This window comes from Aethalodelphis obliquidens, unplaced genomic scaffold (genome assembly GCF_003676395.1).
Source record: "Aethalodelphis obliquidens isolate GAN/ISIS:26980383/991018 unplaced genomic scaffold, ASM367639v1 scaffold50, whole genome shotgun sequence".
In the NCBI taxonomy this organism is placed as follows: Eukaryota; Metazoa; Chordata; class Mammalia; order Artiodactyla; family Delphinidae; genus Aethalodelphis; species Aethalodelphis obliquidens.
In genome coordinates this window covers 10049309-10068310 of record NW_020837994.1, presented here as the reverse complement: position 1 = coordinate 10068310, position 19002 = coordinate 10049309, and the positions used below count along the sequence as shown (strand labels likewise).

General features: G+C 42.1%; 1 protein-coding gene across 4 annotated transcripts in view; it reads left to right on the top strand.

The window, feature by feature from the left end:
- DLG2 (discs large MAGUK scaffold protein 2) overlaps positions 1-19002 on the top strand; it is a 534199-nt gene that overhangs the window by 454196 nt on the left and 61001 nt on the right. For all 4 annotated transcript variants that reach the window (XM_027083549.1, XM_027083548.1, XM_027083550.1 and 1 more), the window contains 2 exons: positions 5313-5489; positions 16592-16667. In XM_027083549.1, the coding sequence (XP_026939350.1) occupies positions 5313-5489; positions 16592-16667 (253 nt within the window). The remainder of the gene's footprint in view (positions 1-5312; positions 5490-16591; positions 16668-19002) is intronic.

Below are 19002 nucleotides of genomic sequence, written 5' to 3'. Positions count from 1 at the left end.
AAATGCTTATGTGGCAGGGGCTTCCCTGGTGGCGCAGTGGTTGAGAGTCAGCCTGCTGATGCAGGGGACACGGGTTCGTGCCCCGGTCCGGGAAGATCCCACCCACATGCCGTGGAGCGGCTGGGCCCGTGAGCCATGGCCACTGAGCCTGCGCGTCCGGAGCCTGTGCTCCGCAGCGGGAGAGGCCACAACAGTGAGAGGCTCGGGTACCGCAAAAAAAAAAAAAAAAAATTGCTTACGTGGCAGGATCGTAATCTGACAAAGTGGAATTCATCCTGTGCTGGTCTTGTGTACTTTACAGGCCCCATCCCGTTGTTGTATCTCCATAACAATCTTGTGAGTCAATGCCATCGTTACCTGAGCTTCACTGATGAGGGAGTAGTCATCTATGGTTAAGAGGTCAGCTAAGAGGTTAAGTCACAGGCCCCAGATTCACAACTAGTGATGACAGAGTTGGGAATTAAATCCAGAACTTTTCTCTCTCCAAAGCTTGGCATATAACCCGTATGCTGGCTTGCCTACCCAGTAAATTGAGGGAGACAATGAATATAAGGTCTAGCATATTGTGGGACACTTAAAAAGCACAATTTTGGTCTGGTACCTAGGTCTCCACAGCCAGGTTGCACAGCCATGAGGATAAGCAGCTGCTTCACACCCCCACTTCCTTTCCTAGACTTCCCCTGTTGGCAAGGGGCCACCCGCCACATGTTGAAATGCAGGAGGGGCAGGAGGGATGGGAGAGTCGTTGCATTATTCATGTCTAATTCTACTTGTCTAATGGACTTGTTAAAGCACCCTGGGTGAAAAGTGTGAGTCTTAATGGCATTTTATAAAAGTTGCTGTGATGAATTAGCACATAAAGCAAATTAAAAACAGCTTATCGCTTTTTAAAATAGGTGATGGGACACTGTAGCGTTTTTCCCAGATGTGACGATCCATTAATATCCAAAGGAGCTAAAAGCTGCTGAAATGTGTCAGCTGCTTGCTTTTAGGGACCTGACAAGTCTGAATCAGTGTAATCCTAGAGGGGCAGATTGTCCAAGATTGTCCAAGAGAAATAGAACTCATGGAAAGAGCATGTTGCTGATCCCAAGGGTGGGAAATCTCCCCTCAAGAATACTTGGGACTAGAATGAAGCCCAGCAGAATTAATGTCTGACCTGGTGGGGACCTTCGGGATTGGTCTCTATTCCCCTCCCCTTGCACACAGGGTCGCTGAGGCTTGAAAGAAGCGGGGCTTTCAAAGGTCATCTGAAATATTTCCACAGACCTTCCTGAGGGTCTGCTTTGTGCCCAGCACTGTACTGGGTCCTGAGGATAGTAAGGTGTTTTAGACGTCTTTGTACACAGTCCATAAGACAGCTACTAAGTGGCACAGTTGGGACCCAGATCCCCTGATTCAAATCCCAGTGCGTTTTTCAGAATAATAATTATCATAGTAATAATAGCTAGCGTTTACTGAGCACTTGCTACTGCCAGGCTGGTGTTACAACACTTTACATATCTTATTTCATTTAATCCTCACTGCAACTCTTTGAGGTGGCTGGTGTTATTACTATGCCAGTTTTACAGTTAAGAAAGCTTGAGGGACTTCCCTTGGGGGCGCAGTGGTTAAGAATCCGCCTGCTAATGCAGGGGACACGGGTTCAATCCCTGGTCCAGGAAGATCCCACATGCTGCGGAGCACATAAGCCCGTGCATCACAACTACTGAGCCTGCACTCTAGAGCCCGCGAGCCACAACTACTGAACCCGCATGCCACAACTACTGAAGCCCACGCACCTAGAGCCTGCGCTCCGCAACAAGAGAAGCCTCCGCAATGAGAAGCCCACACAACGAAGAGTAGCCCCCACTGGCCGCAGCTAGAGAAAGCCTGCGCGCAGCAACAGAGACCCAGTGCAGCCAAAAATAAATAAATAAATAATAAATTTGCTTTTAAAAAAGGAAAAGAAAAGAAAGCTTGAAACCCAGAGAGGTTAAGTAACTTGTTCAAGATCACACACGTTAAAAAGTTGCAAACCCAGGCAGTCTGACCCTATAGCCTGCCTTCTTGGCCACCATCTGCCAGCTTTCCTGATGGCTTTTCTACCTCCACTCCCCACGCTTTACAATCCAGAAGGAGCCTGGAGCCACACTAGAGGTTAGGGGACCTTAGGATAGGAATACTGGGACAAGAACTGAGCAGTAAGGGAACTGCAGGGATTTGGGGGAGAAGAGGTGGTCAGCTCTGAAGGGAAGATTAAAAGTTCCTGGTACTGCTAAGTCGTGAGCACAGCCAGAGGGCGACAGGCTGGGAAATTGAGCCTGATAATGAAATGGCCACGAATGTGGGTTTTGGAGTCAGACAAACCTTATTCTAGATTCAGTGTCTACCATGTGTGTACTTGTGACCTAAGGCAGGTTCCTTAACTTCCTGAACCTCCTCCGCCATCTGTAAAACAGGGGTACTAATTTTTACCTTTCAGGTTGTTACGATGTCAAATAAGACAATGAATACAAAGTGCCAGGCCCCTAATATGGGCATAAGTAGTGGTTGTCATCATGATTATCCTCCTTGCCACCCTGTCACCACCTTCACCACCTCCCAGATTGAGGCGGGGGGGGGTGGGGGGGAACAAGGTGAAGAGCACCGAACTAGGACTTAGCGTCGGGAGACACACGCTCCAGCCCCAGCTTGCTGCCTCTAAGCCATGTGTCCTGGGGTTAGTTAGGGGTCCTTGCTAGGTTTGCCCCTCATCTGTAAAAAGGGGATAGGAAGTACTATATCCATTGTGCCTTCTTTGTAGGAATGTATTGAGTCACAAATGAGGAAGTGTATGTGAATATGCCTTCCAATCTATACAGCGAGTGTTGGGGGTCCCAAAGACAACTGTCAAGGTCGATGATGTACTAGGAGGGCTCATCGGACTCAGCATAGTCATCCTCATGACTGTGATTTATTATAGGAAATGGATCCAAAGCAAACTCAGTGAAGGGAAAGGTGCATGGGACAAAGTCTAGAGGAAACTAGGTGAAGCTTCCAGGAGTCTCCTCCCAGTGGAGTCACACAGGAGATGCCTGATTCCTCCAGCAACAAATCGTGACAATGGGTGTAAAACCCTGTCTACCAGGGAAGCTCCTTACAGACTCAGTGTCCAGAGATTTTATTGCAGGCTGGTCACGTAGGCACCCTCACTGCCTGGCACCTGCTGCAATTCCAGACTCCCAAGGGAAAAGCAGGTATTCAGCTTAAATGGTATTGTTTATATAAACAGCTTAGGCACAGTGAGCTGTTCTTAATAGGAAATGGTAAGAACCCTCCCCAAAACTAAGTTCCCAGATGTCAGCCAAGGGCTGTCCTTGTAAGCAGGCCTTTTTAAGGATGTAATCTCAGGATTGCTGTGTTAACTCTTTTTTGCACAGAATAGAATCCATAGAAAGGATTTTTATAAGTATACACTCAAAGGGGGAAAAGGAGGTAATAATTATAATAATAACAGTTCATACTTAAAGATTGTCACTATGTGTAGGCACTTTTGTGTATGCGTTACATATATTACCTTAGGTAGCATTTCATCCATACAACAATTCCATGATAGGGGTACCGTTATCATCACTGTTGTCATCACTGTGTTATATTTGAGTGAACTGAGGCCTAAGAGGGGCTAGAGCGCTTTCCTGGGTTACCAGCTATGTGACTAGTAAGAAGAGAAGTAGTAGGACCAGGACATGGCCCCTAACAGTGTGGCCCCTGAGTCGTTTCTTAGCCGCTATTATACCGCACTATGCTACACAGCACCTACCATGGGCCGGGTGCATCCGATGTGTTATGTCATTAATGCTCGCCGCAGCTCCACGTGAATACAGTTATTGGACTAATTTTACATTTAAAAACCTGTGGTTCAGGAATGTTAATTTGTGTCACATCAGCCAGCCAGAGAAGTGACAGAGTCAGGAGTGGGTCTCTGCCTTCTCTCAGTCCCCTTTTCCTGGCTGGGGTTTTGTGAAGTCTTTGGTAGAGAAGATGCAGATGGTCGGGTGGAAATGAGTCATTCTAGGAGCTGAGACCTCGCCCCCACCCAGCCCATATTCCTTCACCTGGGGACATAATTAATGGAAAAAGGGGCTGTGTTGCGAGTAATTCAACTTTCCCTGCAGTATTTGAGAGCTGTAGATGCTGCCTTCAGCTCTTTTGGGTTGCCATGACAGCAGATGTGACATTTCTTTCATGAGGAAAAAAAAGAAAGAAAGAAAAAGAATCATACTTGGTCCTCAGTGATTTTAGACAGACCTGTTCATCAGATCTAGCTAATTTTGCTTGCATAGTGGCTACACTCTAAGGAAATTCTTAGAATGGAATCAAAGGGGAATAAACAGGGATGTGGCAAAATCTGCTTCTCCGGGGAAATCTCATGTTGTATGCATGTGGTGATGGTTTGTGGGAGATACAGGAGGAGGCGGACAATGTAAAACTTGAGACAGATTGTCAGCTGCTTGGGACAACAGCTCGTCACTGAGGTCTCAATCATCGTAATTCTGCTTCCAACTCCCTCACCCCATCAGTCATATATATTACAGCGTGTTGGGCTCGGCAAAGGCTCAGCAAAGACTCTTTAGTGGGGAAAACATGCTACATAAAGGAAGAATTACAATTCAGCGTGATAAATGCAATGATGAGATAGGCTTAGTATACTATGGAAGCAATTTATCTTGTTCATATCATTTTTTGTTCTTTGCCCGCACCGTGCGGCATGTGGGATCTTAGTTCCCCAACCAGGGATCAAAGCCTCCCCTCCTGCATTGGAAGCATGGAGTCTTAACCACTGGACAGACAGGGAAGTCCCTTGTTCATATTTTGATCTATGTGTCTATATACATACACATAAACAAAGGTGTATTTTCATTATTGCTTTGTGAGCATTTAGTAATGTCATTAAATTAACCTCTACAACCATCCAATTTTAGTGATAGTCCAATACTCCAGTGAGTGGAAGGGTCCCAGTCCCCTGTGGGAGGACATGGAAGTTGTTACCATGCTGCATTCAGAAAGATGCCATGGTTCTCTTCATTCTTCCTTTCTAGTGATTTGTAAAATTTGATTGTAGTGAGAGAGTACTAACCTGCCTCGCATCCTCCTGGGAGAAGTAAGAACTAATCGTGATTTGTGACCAAAGCAGCAGGAATGTTGACTGCGATTCCAGGGGTTAGTCCTGGGAGTTGGTATCCAATGGGCAATGGGTTCTCAGGGCAGGAATGAACAGTCAGAATGGTGAATCCTAGATCTGTGCTGCCAGAGATTCCTAACAATGTTCTCTCTCTTGTCATTTCCTCCAGAGCCATGTTTGACTACGACAAGAGCAAGGACAGTGGGCTGCCAAGTCAAGGACTTAGTTTTAAATATGGAGACATTCTCCACGTTATCAACGCCTCTGATGATGAGTGGTGGCAAGCCAGGAGAGTCACGCTGGAGGGCGACAGTGAGGAGATGGGGGTCATCCCCAGCAAGCGGAGGTAAGAATGCCTTTTTTGTTTCAGAGGATTTGCTGCTCAGCTCTCCAGGGAGTGGAGGTGAGGGAAGATGAAGATGTGGCAGACTGTTCACAAAATATCTCTTTGAGTAGGATAGTCAGTCCGCGGGGAAATTGTCAGTGATGGCAGGTGACACAAATGAAATGCTCTCACGCTGCTCATGTTAGGGTTTTACCAAAACTGCCAACTGTGATAAAGAAAGAAAGAGGATCTGCTTATTCTGCCTTCCTAAAACTTAGCAGCTTTCGTGTGTTCAAGATTATGCTTATCAGCTTGTATACTGACAAACTCAGAGGGGTTACTTCAGAGGTTCATAGTTTACTGGATAAGTTTATAGAAAGGCCAGGTGAAAGCCAAGTAAAGTAGACTGTTTACAAAGCTCATGTCCTGGCTGTGTAGTACTTCCAGATATTGATGGGAAAAGACTAAAAACCTCCATTCCAAAATCAGATACTTGGGGATAAACAACAAGGTCCTGCTGCATAGCACAGAGAACTTTATTCAGTATCCTATGATAAACCATAATGGAAAAGAATATAAAAAAAGAATGTATGTATGTATAACTGAATTACTTTGCTGTACGGCAGAAATTAACACAACATTGTAAATCAGGTATGCTTGAATTAAAAAAAATAAAATGACAGTTCCATTGGGGAAATAAACAAAATCGGGATAAGAGCTGTCAAACGTCTGGTGAGGTCCAAAGAGTGGGTTTACAGCTGTTTTTTATAGCGTTAGTTACTCTTGTCCCCCACCCCACCTAGCACTCCCTCCTTTCACTCAGATAATTAGTTCTGTATGTAATTCCCAAGTAAAGACTATTATGTTCTTTCTCTTCTAAGCATTTCTTCGACTCTGCTTTTGAAAGGCGGGAATAGGCTTCAGAACAGCCACGTCCTTCATCTGTCCCAGCGGTTTCTGACCATTACCACTAGAAAGGAACTTTCCTTCCCATGACTGTCCTTCTGGCACTAAGATATTGTCTGAGAAACAAATTATCTGCACCCTAGAAAAGAGATATGGTATGAAGTCTAAGTCAGGAATAATGCTTATTCAAAGCAGTCACTAACTTTTCTTGAGCTACAAAGGGCTCCCCTCCTCATATGCAAACACCCCAAATACCTATGTAAAAAATCCTCATGGGGCTTCCCTGGTGGCGCAGTGGTTGAGAGTCCGCCTGCCGATGCAGGGGACACGGGTTCGTGCCCCGGTCCGGGAAGATCCCACATGCCGCGGAGCGGCTGGGCCCGTGAGCCACGGCCGCTGAGCCTGCGCGTCCGGCGCCTGTGCTCCGCAACGGAAGAGGCCACAACAGTGAGAGGCCCGCGTACTGGGGGAAAAAAAAAAAAAAACCTCATGAAGCTGAGTATTCAAGTGCTGCCACATGCACAGTGACCCAGTGACTGAGCTAGCACCAGCCATAGTGGGAAGATGAAATTAGCCAGAAATAACTCTGTGGGGCATTTGCACCCCAGAGAAGACCGGTCCCCCATTTTTCTCTGCCTGGGGCCACATAGCCTAGGGTGAATGTAGGGAGAGGGCAGCAGGCCGACTCTTCTGCAGCTGCTCCCTCCCACCCTCTAAGCCTATGCCTATGAATCTCCCAGCAGCAGACAGTTCTTTAAACCTCTGGGCTCCTGCATAGTTGCCTGACATTGCTTTGAGAGGATGTTCTGAGTTTGTAGTTTGCAGTGTTTTCTGAATTCAAAGCAGTAACTCTCAGGACTAGTATATATTCTGTGTTTCTCCATTTCCATTTATTTAAAAAGAAAATGTCAAGGCAATATGCATTTCGGTTTGCTTTGATGTGATTAATCAGAGCTGTCTGAGGAGCTGTTCTGTAGAAGAAGGTTCCATCTTATCGAATATGGCCCCAAGGGTAGAAATGTGGTGGAGAAGGAAAGCTGTGTGGGAATAGATTTCAACTCACTTTTTAAAAAATCCTTTTAGTAGTTGGAGCTGACTAGAGATGATATGGATTACCTGGGAAGACAGTGACCTAGAACAATGGTTTTCATACCAAAGGTACATTGTGAAGACTTAGATATGCCCCTCCCCCCCACACACAGTGATTCTGATTCAGTCCATCTGGAGTGGGTCCTGGAGATCTGTATTGGTATGTAAGTTCCTCCAGGTGATTCTGATAATAGAAGATTCAGTGGCAGGAAGTATTATAAAAGGGAATCAAACGTTGGGTGGGACAGTTGAACTATAGGATTTACAGCCACTTTCCAACCCTGAGGTTCTGTGATTCTAGTCAGTCTTGTCAATTGTCCTTCATTTGTTCAATTGCACATCATTTCCCCGCTAAGGAACATTCTCAGTGCTAGTCCTCCTGGGGTAATTTTCTGCCTGCTGGTGGTCATTCTTGAACTGGCTCTCTCTCCTGTTTTGGATAAAGGCCATCCTAACAGCCATGCTACAGCTGGCCTGGAGAAGAAGTTTGTCTAGTGACTCTAATGTTGATATTTGTATTCTGTCTCATGAAGGGTACAGTAGCCCACCCGCCATCTCGTGTGTGTGTGTGTGTGTATGGCTGTAAATCAATCTCTGTCAGATTTTCTCCTCAGGATTTTAACTCTTTCCAAAAATGTTACTATTATTGTTTTATGTGTTTATAAAAGTAACACATTTCATTGAAAAAAAAAGGAAACATTTAGAAAAGAAGAAATAAAAATCACTAATAGGGCTTCCCTGGTGGCACAGTGGTTGAGAGTCCGCCTGCCGATGCAGGGGACATGGGTTCGTGCCCCGGTCCGGGAAGATCCCACATGCTGCGGAGCGGCTGGGCCCGTGAGCCATGGCCGCTGAGCCTGCGCGCCCGGAGCCTGTGCTCTGCCAACGGGAGAGGCCACAACAGTGAGAGGCCCGCGTACCGCAAAAAAAAAAAAAAAAAAAATCACTTATAATCATACCCCACAAAGCGTTCTTCTGTGCTTATTTTAGTGCAGTTTAAAATCTGTCATGAGGGCTTCCCTGGTGGCGCAGTGGTTAAGAATACACATGCCAATATAGGGGACATGGGTTTGAGCCCTGGTCCGGGAAGATCCCACATGCTACGGAGCAACTAAGGCCATGTGCCACAACTACTGAGCCTGCGCTCTAGAGCCCGCGAGCCACAGCTACTGAGCCTGCGTGCCACAGCTACTGAAGCCTGTGTGCCTAGAGCCTGTGCTCTGCAACAAGAGAAGCCACTGCAATGAGAAGCCCGCGCACCACAATGAAGAGTAGCCCCCGCTCACCACAACTAGAGAAAAGCCCGCGCACAGCAACAAAGACCCAAGGCAGCCAAAAATTAATTAATTAATTTAAAAAAAAGAATCTGCCTGCCAGAGCAGGGGACACGGGTTCAATCCCTTGTCTGGGAAACTCCCACATGCCGCAGAACAACTAAGCCCGTGCACCACAACTACTGAGCCTGCGCTCTAGAGCACACGAGCCGAGGTGCCACAAATACTGAAGCCCATGCACCTAGAGCCTGTGCTCCACAAGAGAAGCCACAGCAGTGTGAAGCCCGCGCACCACAACAAAGAGTAGCCCCTGCTCTCCACAACTGGAGAAAGAGTGCAGCAATGAAGACCCAAAAACAAAGACCCAATGCAGCCAAAAATAAATAAATATTAAAAAAGAAAAAATTCCTTTAAAGAAATTACAAAAAATAAAATAAAATATATCATGAGCCTTCCCTAGGGCTGCTCTTTAATGTTTAACTTCTAAAGGAGGCACTCTTATTTTATACTGCATTCAGCATCTTATAACTATAGCTCAGAATAAATGGTTACTGGTATCAATATGACTTATTATTAGATTAGGGTTATGCTTAATTCCTCTCTACCCCCTTTTATAAATATAGTTCAGCTCGTAGAGCTGGTCTGGAAAAATCTCATAATGGATAACATCCCTTATGACTTCACCCTTTACAAAAATGTTTCTCTCTTGATGATTCTATTTAAACATCCTATGAAGTCGTAAGATGAGTATGAAAGTCATTGCCTTTTCCCTCCTTCTTTTTAGAAGTTGGTAAATAAATTTTACTTAAATAAATGCTCCTAGAGCATGCTAGACACTGATCTAAGCCCTTTACAATTAACTTATTTAAACCTCATTACAACCCTATGGGGAAGGTAATATAATTAGCCTCATTTTACAAACCAGGAGTTTGAAGCAGAGAGAGATTAATTTACTTGCCTATACTGCCCAGCTAATAAATGGCATAACTGGGATTTTATTCCAAGCTATAACGCTCTTAACTCATATGCAATCCTGCCTCCCACCATTATAAAAATAAGAATTGACAAAATTCAATTCATCAAGCACTGCTTGAGCAGCTTCTGTGTGCCAGGTGCTATCATCCAGTCACTGCCTGGAGCCCAATGTTTGTAGGACCAACATGTAACTATGGCACAGCTACACTGTGGTGAGGGCTATATTGTAAATAAAGGTGCTGTCTTAGTTCGGGCAGCTATTACAGAATACCATTCACTGGGTGACTTATACAACAGACATTTATTTTTTGCAGTTGTGGAGTCCAAAATCAAGGCACTGGCTGATCGAGTTCTCAGAGAGGGCCCTCTTCCTGGTTTGCAGATGGCCTTATTGCTGTTTCCTCATATGGCAGAGAAAGAAAGATCTTTTCTCTCGTATTTCTTCATTTTGGACACTAATTTGATTGATGAGGACTCCACCCTCATAACCTAATTACCTCCCAATACCTCACCACCAGAGACCACCACACTAGGGATTAGGGCTTCAACATATGAATTTTATGTGGACACAAACATTCAGTCCATAGCAGGTATCAAGGGAAGTGAAAGGGCAGCAGAGGAATGAATGCCATCTGATGATAGAGTATATATTGTGCCAGGTGCTTTCAAATACAAGATTTTCTTTAATCTTTACAAAAGCTTCATAAGGAAACTGAAGATCAGAGAAGTCAAGTAACTTGCCCAAGGATGCACAGTCAGCCACTGGCTGAACCCAGTTCTCTCTGTAGCCAGACCAGATGGCTTTTCACTACCCCAAGGGTATACTGGAGGAAGCCCTTGACAATTAAGGAGTTCTTATTACATTTTAAATACTATGCTAACCAATTTTTTGTATTATTTAATATTCACCATAGGGACTTCCCTGGTGACGCAGTGGTTAAGAATCCGCCTGCCAATGCAGGGGACACGGGTTCGATCCCTGGTCCCAGGAAGATCCCACATGCCGTGGAGCAACTAAGCCCGTGTGCCACAACTACTGAGCCTGCGTGCCACAAATACTGAAGCCCGCACACCTAGAGCCCATGCTCTGCAACAAGAAAAGCCACCACAATGAGAAGTCTGCGCACCGCAACAAAGAGTAGCACCCGCTCGCCGCAACTAGAGAAAGCCCGCACACAGCAACGAAGACCCAACACAGCCAAAAATAAATTCATTAAATTTAAAAAAAAAAAAGAATCTTTAAAAATAAATTCACCATAATTTTTCAAGTCTGTGTTAATATCCTAATTTCACCAACATGAAACCTGAGATCCTAAGAGGTTGAGTGACCTGCCCTAAGTCATAGAGCTAATAAGTGGCAGATGCAGAATTCCAACCCAGACTTGTGAGACTTCAAAACCTGGGCTTTTAGCACAGAATCTCTCTTTTCTGAGATTACATAGTTTCTGAGGTGCCAAACTAGGATTTGTTCCACTGTCTCTTAATCCAAGTCTCTATTCATTGCCCCACAGTGACTGTCACCTGGGCTGTCAGATGACAGCTTGCACCTAGCATTGCATAAGGGTTTACTCACTTAGCTTCCCTGCAAGCCTGTGGCCGGTAACCTATATGGTATTTCAATTCTCCTTGCAACAGGGCCTTATGGAGCACAGGCAAAGGGATACCCAGCACCAAATGATGTTCCCACCATCCATTGCTCCAAGCCTGCCCTCATTGTTTGTTTGGCGGGAACCTGAAAACACCAGATGGGAGATGGGTGAGAAGGCAGAGGAAGACAGTTGGGCTCATTAAAGCATGACCATGTGGTATTCTCTGGAGACGCTAGGTGTCAGAATTGATTGCTCAAGTTTTGCCATCCAGTTTATGTTTTCAGTATTTTGGTCAGTGACCAAACCAGGGCGGAGAGGATTATTTCTGCTTAAATAATCTAATTAATTGCTTGCCTCTTGAGTGTGAGAGAAGTGTGTCAGTCCTTTCATCGCAATTCAGTCTTTCTACACAGGTGACCCACCATTCCCTTAGGTAAAGATCTATGGGTCTTAACATCGTGTATTTCTGCTAAAGGAGTCTCAGTAAAATAACTAGATAAGGTGATGCTAAACATTTACATAGATTCCTACCAAGTACAATAAAAAAGTCGTAAAATGGTCAACAACTTTTTAATCAGAAACACTGGTTGTTTGGGCAAGTCACTTCAACTCTCTGAGCCTTGGTTTTCACACCCAGGTCAAGAACCAGTAGCCTCCTTGATGATTCATTCATTCATTTACCAACAAAGATTAAGCACCTACTATATGCCCAGCTCCATCTTAAGCCCTGGATCACTGTACAGATTATAGATAATACAGGTAAAGTTTAGCATAGCTTCTAATACTTCTGTGCTTACTCAAATGATATATGTTTTCCTTTCTTCAGAGTTTGAACTTTTGATGCTCAAAACAACATAGCATTATGTAGGGCCCTATTTCTCCACCCTAACTGATCTTGGCAATAAACTATCCACATGTATCCCAAGAAGCACTAGGAGAAAGGACAGGGTTGAGGCAAGTGAAGAAAAAAGATAAGCCACATCCCCTGCTACCCATGAGAAGGGTTTGCAGAGATCCCCAAGAGGCAATCGACATGAGCCTCTGGGATAGAAAAACACAACTATTGTTGGGGATGCAGTGAATGTAAAGACTGTTGAGGAGAGAGATCAGTCCAATGTTTCTGATGTAACATTGCAAATAGACATCTAGCTAACCTGAATTTCAGTGTTAAAAGCAAATTTATTCTGAGTTTTGAGGCGAGCCTGTCATAACAGGTATTATCTCAGTGACCCTTTGCTTGAGTTTGGTTATGGTTTATTTAATTCAGGACATTTGGGATTTGCGATGCAAGGAAGGGGAATGGCTGTCATTTGTGAGAAACTCAGTCCAGACGTCTAAGGAACTATATTGGTCTTAAAATTGTGGGTGACCATCTAAAATCTCATGTTTGTTGTAACCCATTGGATATGGGAGGCATGGAAGGTCCTTAAGTATTGCTTCCCAAACAGAGTGGATGTGGCCAGACACTGAAGTTAGCTGTTAAAAGATGTGTGCTCAGGCCCTGTTTCTACCACTTTCTAATTTGGCAAGCTTCAAGTCTTAGCTTTCCCAGCCATAAAATGGGGTTGAGAATACCACACTTGCTGCATGTCGGGGCCAAATGAGATGATGTAAATGTGAAGGAATTTTTCATTAATAATTATATGTTAAAACTTCAGCTACCACTTATATCATCATCATCGTTATCATTCAAGAAACTTTCAACCCAAGTAGAAGTCACAACTTTCTGACTTCCTTTTTTTTTATACATCTTTATTGGAGTATAATTGCTTTACAATGTTGTGTTAGTTTCGCTGTACAACAAAGTGAATCAGCCATATGCATACATATATCCCCATATCCCCTCTCTCTTGAGCCTCCCTACCACCCTCCCTATCCCACCCCTCTAGGTTGTCACAAAGCACCGAGCTGATCTCCCTGTGCTATGTGGCTGCTTCCCACTAGCTAGCTATTTTACGTTTGGTAGTGTATATATGTCAGTGCTACTCTCTCACTACATCCCAGCCTCGCCTTCCCCTGTTGTGTCCTCAAGTCCATTCTCAACATCTGCATCTTTATTCCTGCCCTACTACTAGGTTCATCAGTACCAGTTTTCTAGGTTCCATATATATGCGTTAGCATACGGTATTTATTTTTCTCTTTCTGACTTGCTTCACTCTGTATGACAGACTCTAGGTCCTTCCACCTCACTACAAATAACTCAGTTTCGTTCCTTTTTAGAGCTGAGTAATATTCCATTGTATATATGTGCCACATCTTCTTTATCCATTCATCTGTCAGTGGACATTTAGGTTGTTTCCATATCCTGGATATTGTAAATAGTGCTGCAGTGAACATTGTGGTACATATATCTTTTTGAATTAAGGTTTTCTCAGGGTATATGCCCAGTAGTGGGATTGCTGGGTCATATGGTAGTTCTATTTTTAGTTTTCTAAGGAACTTCCATGCTGTTCTCCATAGTGGCTATATCAGTTTACATTCCCACCAACAGTGCAAGAGGGTTCCCTTTTCTTCACACACTCTCGAGCATTTATTGCTTGTAGATTTTTTGATGATGGCCATTCTGACCGGTGTGAAGTGATACCTCATTGTGGGTTTGATTTGCATTTCTCTGATCATTAGTGATATTGAGCATCTTTTCATGTGTTTGTTGGCCATCTGTATGTCTTCTTTGGAGAAATGTCTATTTAGGTCTTCTGCACATTTTTGGATTGGGTTGTTTATTCTTTTGATATTGAGCTGCATGAGCTGCTTGTATATTTTGGAGATTAATCCTTTGTCTGACTTCCTTCTTGAGTGAACCAAAATCTGTCACCTATACAATAAGACTTAATTTTTTTTTTACTTTTTTTATTGCTTGTTTGAAGATTAGTAATAAACCATAGCAAATATTAGGTTTGTTTGTGTGTGTCTGTCTGTCCATCTGACTTAGTCTTTGCAACCCGTTTGAGATTTAAGTGATGAACCACTAAAATGGCCTAATAGAAACATTTCTTAAGAAATATGAAAGGGATGAACTTAGAAACCAGGGGGGGAAAAGTTAGAATGCTCTAAGCAATTCTTAGAATAGAATATTGAGTTCAGCCTAATATTATTTATGTTTGGGGCCCATGTGAGTTCTGTCACTTTATGCAGAATTTATTTGCATAGCCTAATCAAATAACCATATATTCTCTGCATGTTACAGTCATTTTGGCGTCATCTGATGTACTAGTGTTCCCATAATTAGGCTGGTTAATTCAAAGAAGCCAGGATAAAGTCAGGGCAGAGATGAATATGAATTAGCATTTGCACTTGGATTAAAACTGAGAAAAGCTGAAGTAGCTCGGAGTAGGCATTTTCTCAGTGAGCATCTTTCCACTTGGCAGTCAACCTTATCTGAAGTCTTCCTTGATCTCCTCCCAACTGTTGTACGTTGGGTGCAAGTAGAAACTCTTAGTGGAGCATATTGCTTTCATATCTGAGGTTAGATTTGAAGAATTTTCTTCATCTGTTTCCGCTCAAATATTCTACTCTCAACACTGAAATAAATATATTCTGAAACTCCATTCTGTAACTATAGAAACCCTGATCTTCAGTGCATTTCAGCTGGAAACACAAAAGAACGCTAAGTTAAAGAGGAGTATGTTGTTCATTATTGACCTATGAACAGCTTAGATTTCATAAGCCATTAAGTTTCTGTAGATTCAGGGTTTTTACCTCTCCTTTTTCTTTCCCCATTTTTGAAATTAGAGCTAGCCATATTTAAACAATAAAATGATGCTGAAACAATGCAATGAATATGATTTTAGTTCAACTGTTATTTATTGAGGACTTGCTATAATACACTGAGTGATATGTGGACTTGCCCTCAAGGAACATACAGCCTTGTATGCGCAACTCAAAAATAAACAAGACACAAGGAAACGAGATAACACCAATATAGACATACAAATAAATGTCGTGGGGCTTAGAGGAAAGAATGGTCATGTCTAATTAGAGAGGCTCAAAAAAGAATCAGAAGTATTTAACTTCTCTTACCTCTTTTCAGCCCCATCCTTCAAATAGGCACAAGTCCTGCCAACTTTATGATATTAATATTTCTCCAAACCTTCCCTGTCCTCCACCTCATTATCACTTCTCATCATTTCTTGCCTGGATTATGGCAGTAGCTTCTAAATAGGCCTCCTGCTTCCCACTGTTCTTTCCCTCCTCCAATCTATCTTCCTCCTCCCGCAGAGTCATGTATTTAAAATGCTAATGTCTATCACTTCTCAGATTTATAGCCTCTGGTAAATCATGAGGATTCCCCAAAGGAGAACCCCATGTCCTCAGAGTAGACAGATACTCTTTATAAGGAGGTCTCACCACCTCTTCAGCCTCATGTCCCTGTGCTGTATGTACCCTGTACCAGAATCTTCCTGCAGTCTTTAGCTTGATCATATCCTCAGGTCATGGTACATGTTGTTCCTCCTGTCTGGGAGATTCTCCCTAAACTTTTCCCACTGACAAGCTCTTTCTCACCATTTAAGTCTCACATAAATTGACACCTCCTCCAGGAAGCCCACCCCATTGCTTTCCACCCCCTCTTTATCTTCCTCCAATGAGATAAATGTGCCCATATTGCTCTCAGCAATCTTTTGTGCAGCAATATCTGTCATTTTATCCCTCTGTCCCTGCCAAGAACACATTACTGTGTGTTCATTAAAGTCGTGCTTTTTAATTTTTTTTTCTTTGTTCCCCAGCACCTTACTTGATACAGTGTAGGCATTCAATAAGTGTTTGGTGAATGAATGAAGGTGAAATAATGAAAACTGCAGAGATGGCAGTGGAAGGACATTGGGGCAAAGGAAAAGTTCAAGATTATCTGTAACATGTTTGGTTTTGAGGTGAAGGTAAATAAATACCCCAGTATTCCTAAAGGGAAGGGAACAAAAAGGAGACAAAAAGAGAGGCGATATTAGGAGATGAGAGCTTACTTAGCTTCCTAGGTATTCATCTATGTGGACTGTGATTTCTTGAAATAGATTTTGATTGATTCAGGCATTTAAATAACAAATATTGGGGTTTTGTTGCTTCCAAATACGTGACTCTCAGTACATGTAACACAAAAATTGCAAGGAATGTGTTAGCAGCTTAGAGATATCATACCAAGACTTTTTATACTGAACAAAGAAGAGAAATATTTTAAATATTTTAAAACACATTTTATTTGAGCTGTAGGATAAGAAGAGGTGTTCTTCATTTGATAAGAAACTTAATCATAAATGCCTTGCCATGTGATAGACTCTTTATTTTCCATTTTCTTTAGGGTGGAAAGAAAGGAACGTGCCCGATTGAAGACAGTGAAGTTTAATGCAAAACCTGGAGTGATTGATTCAAAAGGGGTAGGTACAAAATAATCGAAACATTAAATTCTCTCGTTTGCCATGGATTTAACTATAATTGACATTTAAGCTGTTGCTAACAAACAGATCATGGAGCTACTGGACAGTAGAGCACTGTTATAAATGTATTGCTATGCAGTGATGTAATTTCTGATGAAGTAGATTTACGATAAATAAATTTTGGGAGTAAAGCTGCTAGTGGTCAGGAGAAATGATGGGTTATGAAGGTGATGTAATGACTATAGTGAGGAAGAAAAAAATAGTTTCGATGTTATTTAATTTTTTTCTTTTAAATTAAATATTCTAAAAGGATAGATTCCATAAAAGATACCTGCTCATCATAAAATATGTCTAGTCTTTTACGTATTATAAAGTCAGGATAGTCATGGAAATATACATATGGATCACCTAAGTGAATACATGGATTGTTGTGACAGACATAGAAAAGAAGAAAGTAAACAAATGAAATTTAGAGTTATGCAACCATCACCACAGTCAATTTTAGAACATTTCATCACCCCATAAAGAAATCTGTAGCTGTCACTTCCCTCTCCCTCAACCCCAGCCCCTCCCCACCCAGCCTAGGCAACTACTAATCTACTTTGTCTCTATATATTTGCCCATTCTGGATAGTTCATATAAATGGAATTGTACACTATGTGGTCTTTTGTGACTGTTTTTTTCACTTTACATAATGTTCTCAAAATGCCTCTGTACCTTATGTGTGTAGCATAAATAAATACTTTTTTTCTTTTCGTTGCCGAACAATATTCCATTGTATGGATATACCTCATCCAATTTATCCACTCATCAGGTGATGGACATTTGCATTGTTTTCACTTTGGGACTGTTATGGATAATGTTGCTATAAATATTTGTGCACAAATTTTTGTGTAGACATATACTCTTATTTCCATTGGGAATATACCTAGGAGTGGGATTTCTGGGTCATAATGATAGCTCTATATTTAACATTTTGGGGAACTGCCAGACTGTTTCCCAAGGTGGCTATAACATTCTACATTCCCACCATCAGTGTATGAGGGTTCCAGTTTCTCTACATCCTCACCAACACTTGTTATTATATGTCTTTCTGCTTATAGTCATCCTGTTTGGTCTGATGTGGTATCTCATTGTGGTTATGATTTTTATTTCCCTAATGACCATTGGTATAGAACATCTTTTCATGTGCTTATTGACCATTTGTATATCTTCCTTGGAGAAATGTCTATTCAGATCCTTTGCCCATTTTTAAAATTGGGTTCCTTTGTTGTTGTTGAGTTGTAGAAGTTCTTTGTATATTCCAGATATTAATCTCTTATCAAATATATGCTTTCCAAATATTTTCTCCCATTGTATGAGTTGTCTCTCTTGATAGTGTCATTTGATTCACAAAAGTTTTTAATTTTGACAAAGACCAAATTTATCTTATTTTTTCTTTTGTTACTTGTGTTTTTGTTATTATATCTAAAAAACCAAGGCCATGAAGATTTATGCCCGTATTTTCTTCTAAGAATTTTGTAGTTTTAGCTCTTACATTTAGGTGGTTGATCCGTTTTGAATTAGTTTTTGTATACGATATGAAGTAGGGTTGCAATTTCATTCTTTTGCACATGAATTGTTTTCTGTTCATTTTTGGATTGTTCACTGCAAGTGTATAGAAATACAGTTATTGTGTATATCAGTCTTTTATCCTGCTACCTTGCTGAATCCATTTATTAATTGTAGTAGCTTTTTGGTAGATTCCTCAGGATTTTCTATCTACAAGATCATGTCATATGTAAAAAGAGAGAGTTTTACTTCTTTCTTTCCAATCTGGATGACTTTTATTTCTTTATCATAACTGATTGCCTTGTCTAGAACTTCCAGTGTTGGATGGAAGTCGCAAAAACATTCATCCTTGTCTTGTTCCTGACCTTAAGGGGAAAGCATTTAATCTTTCCTATTAAGTATGATGTTAGCTGTGGGTTGTAAAGCTTTTTAAATTTAGTATTTTTAAGTCATAGTACTAGTATCTTATTGCTATATCGTAAAATACCTTTTCCCACCTTCTGCCTTCCTGTTCTCTTTCTCTTCATCTCCTTTCCTTTACTTTTCTGTTCTAATAATTTTGGCTGTGAACATCACACTGAACCACAAGTTTAGGTCAATAGATGTCACCATGAAAAACGAGAAGAAAAGCTCACAAGTTTTGAGCCCTAAACCACAACACTGCCCTTTGTATTTTGAAGTAGAAGTGTCACTGGGCAGCCCAGTCATTGACGTAATAATTTACTTTCCCCTAAAACATTCAGGTGAAATGGGAATTTATTTAAACATGGTGTCACTCTTAAAA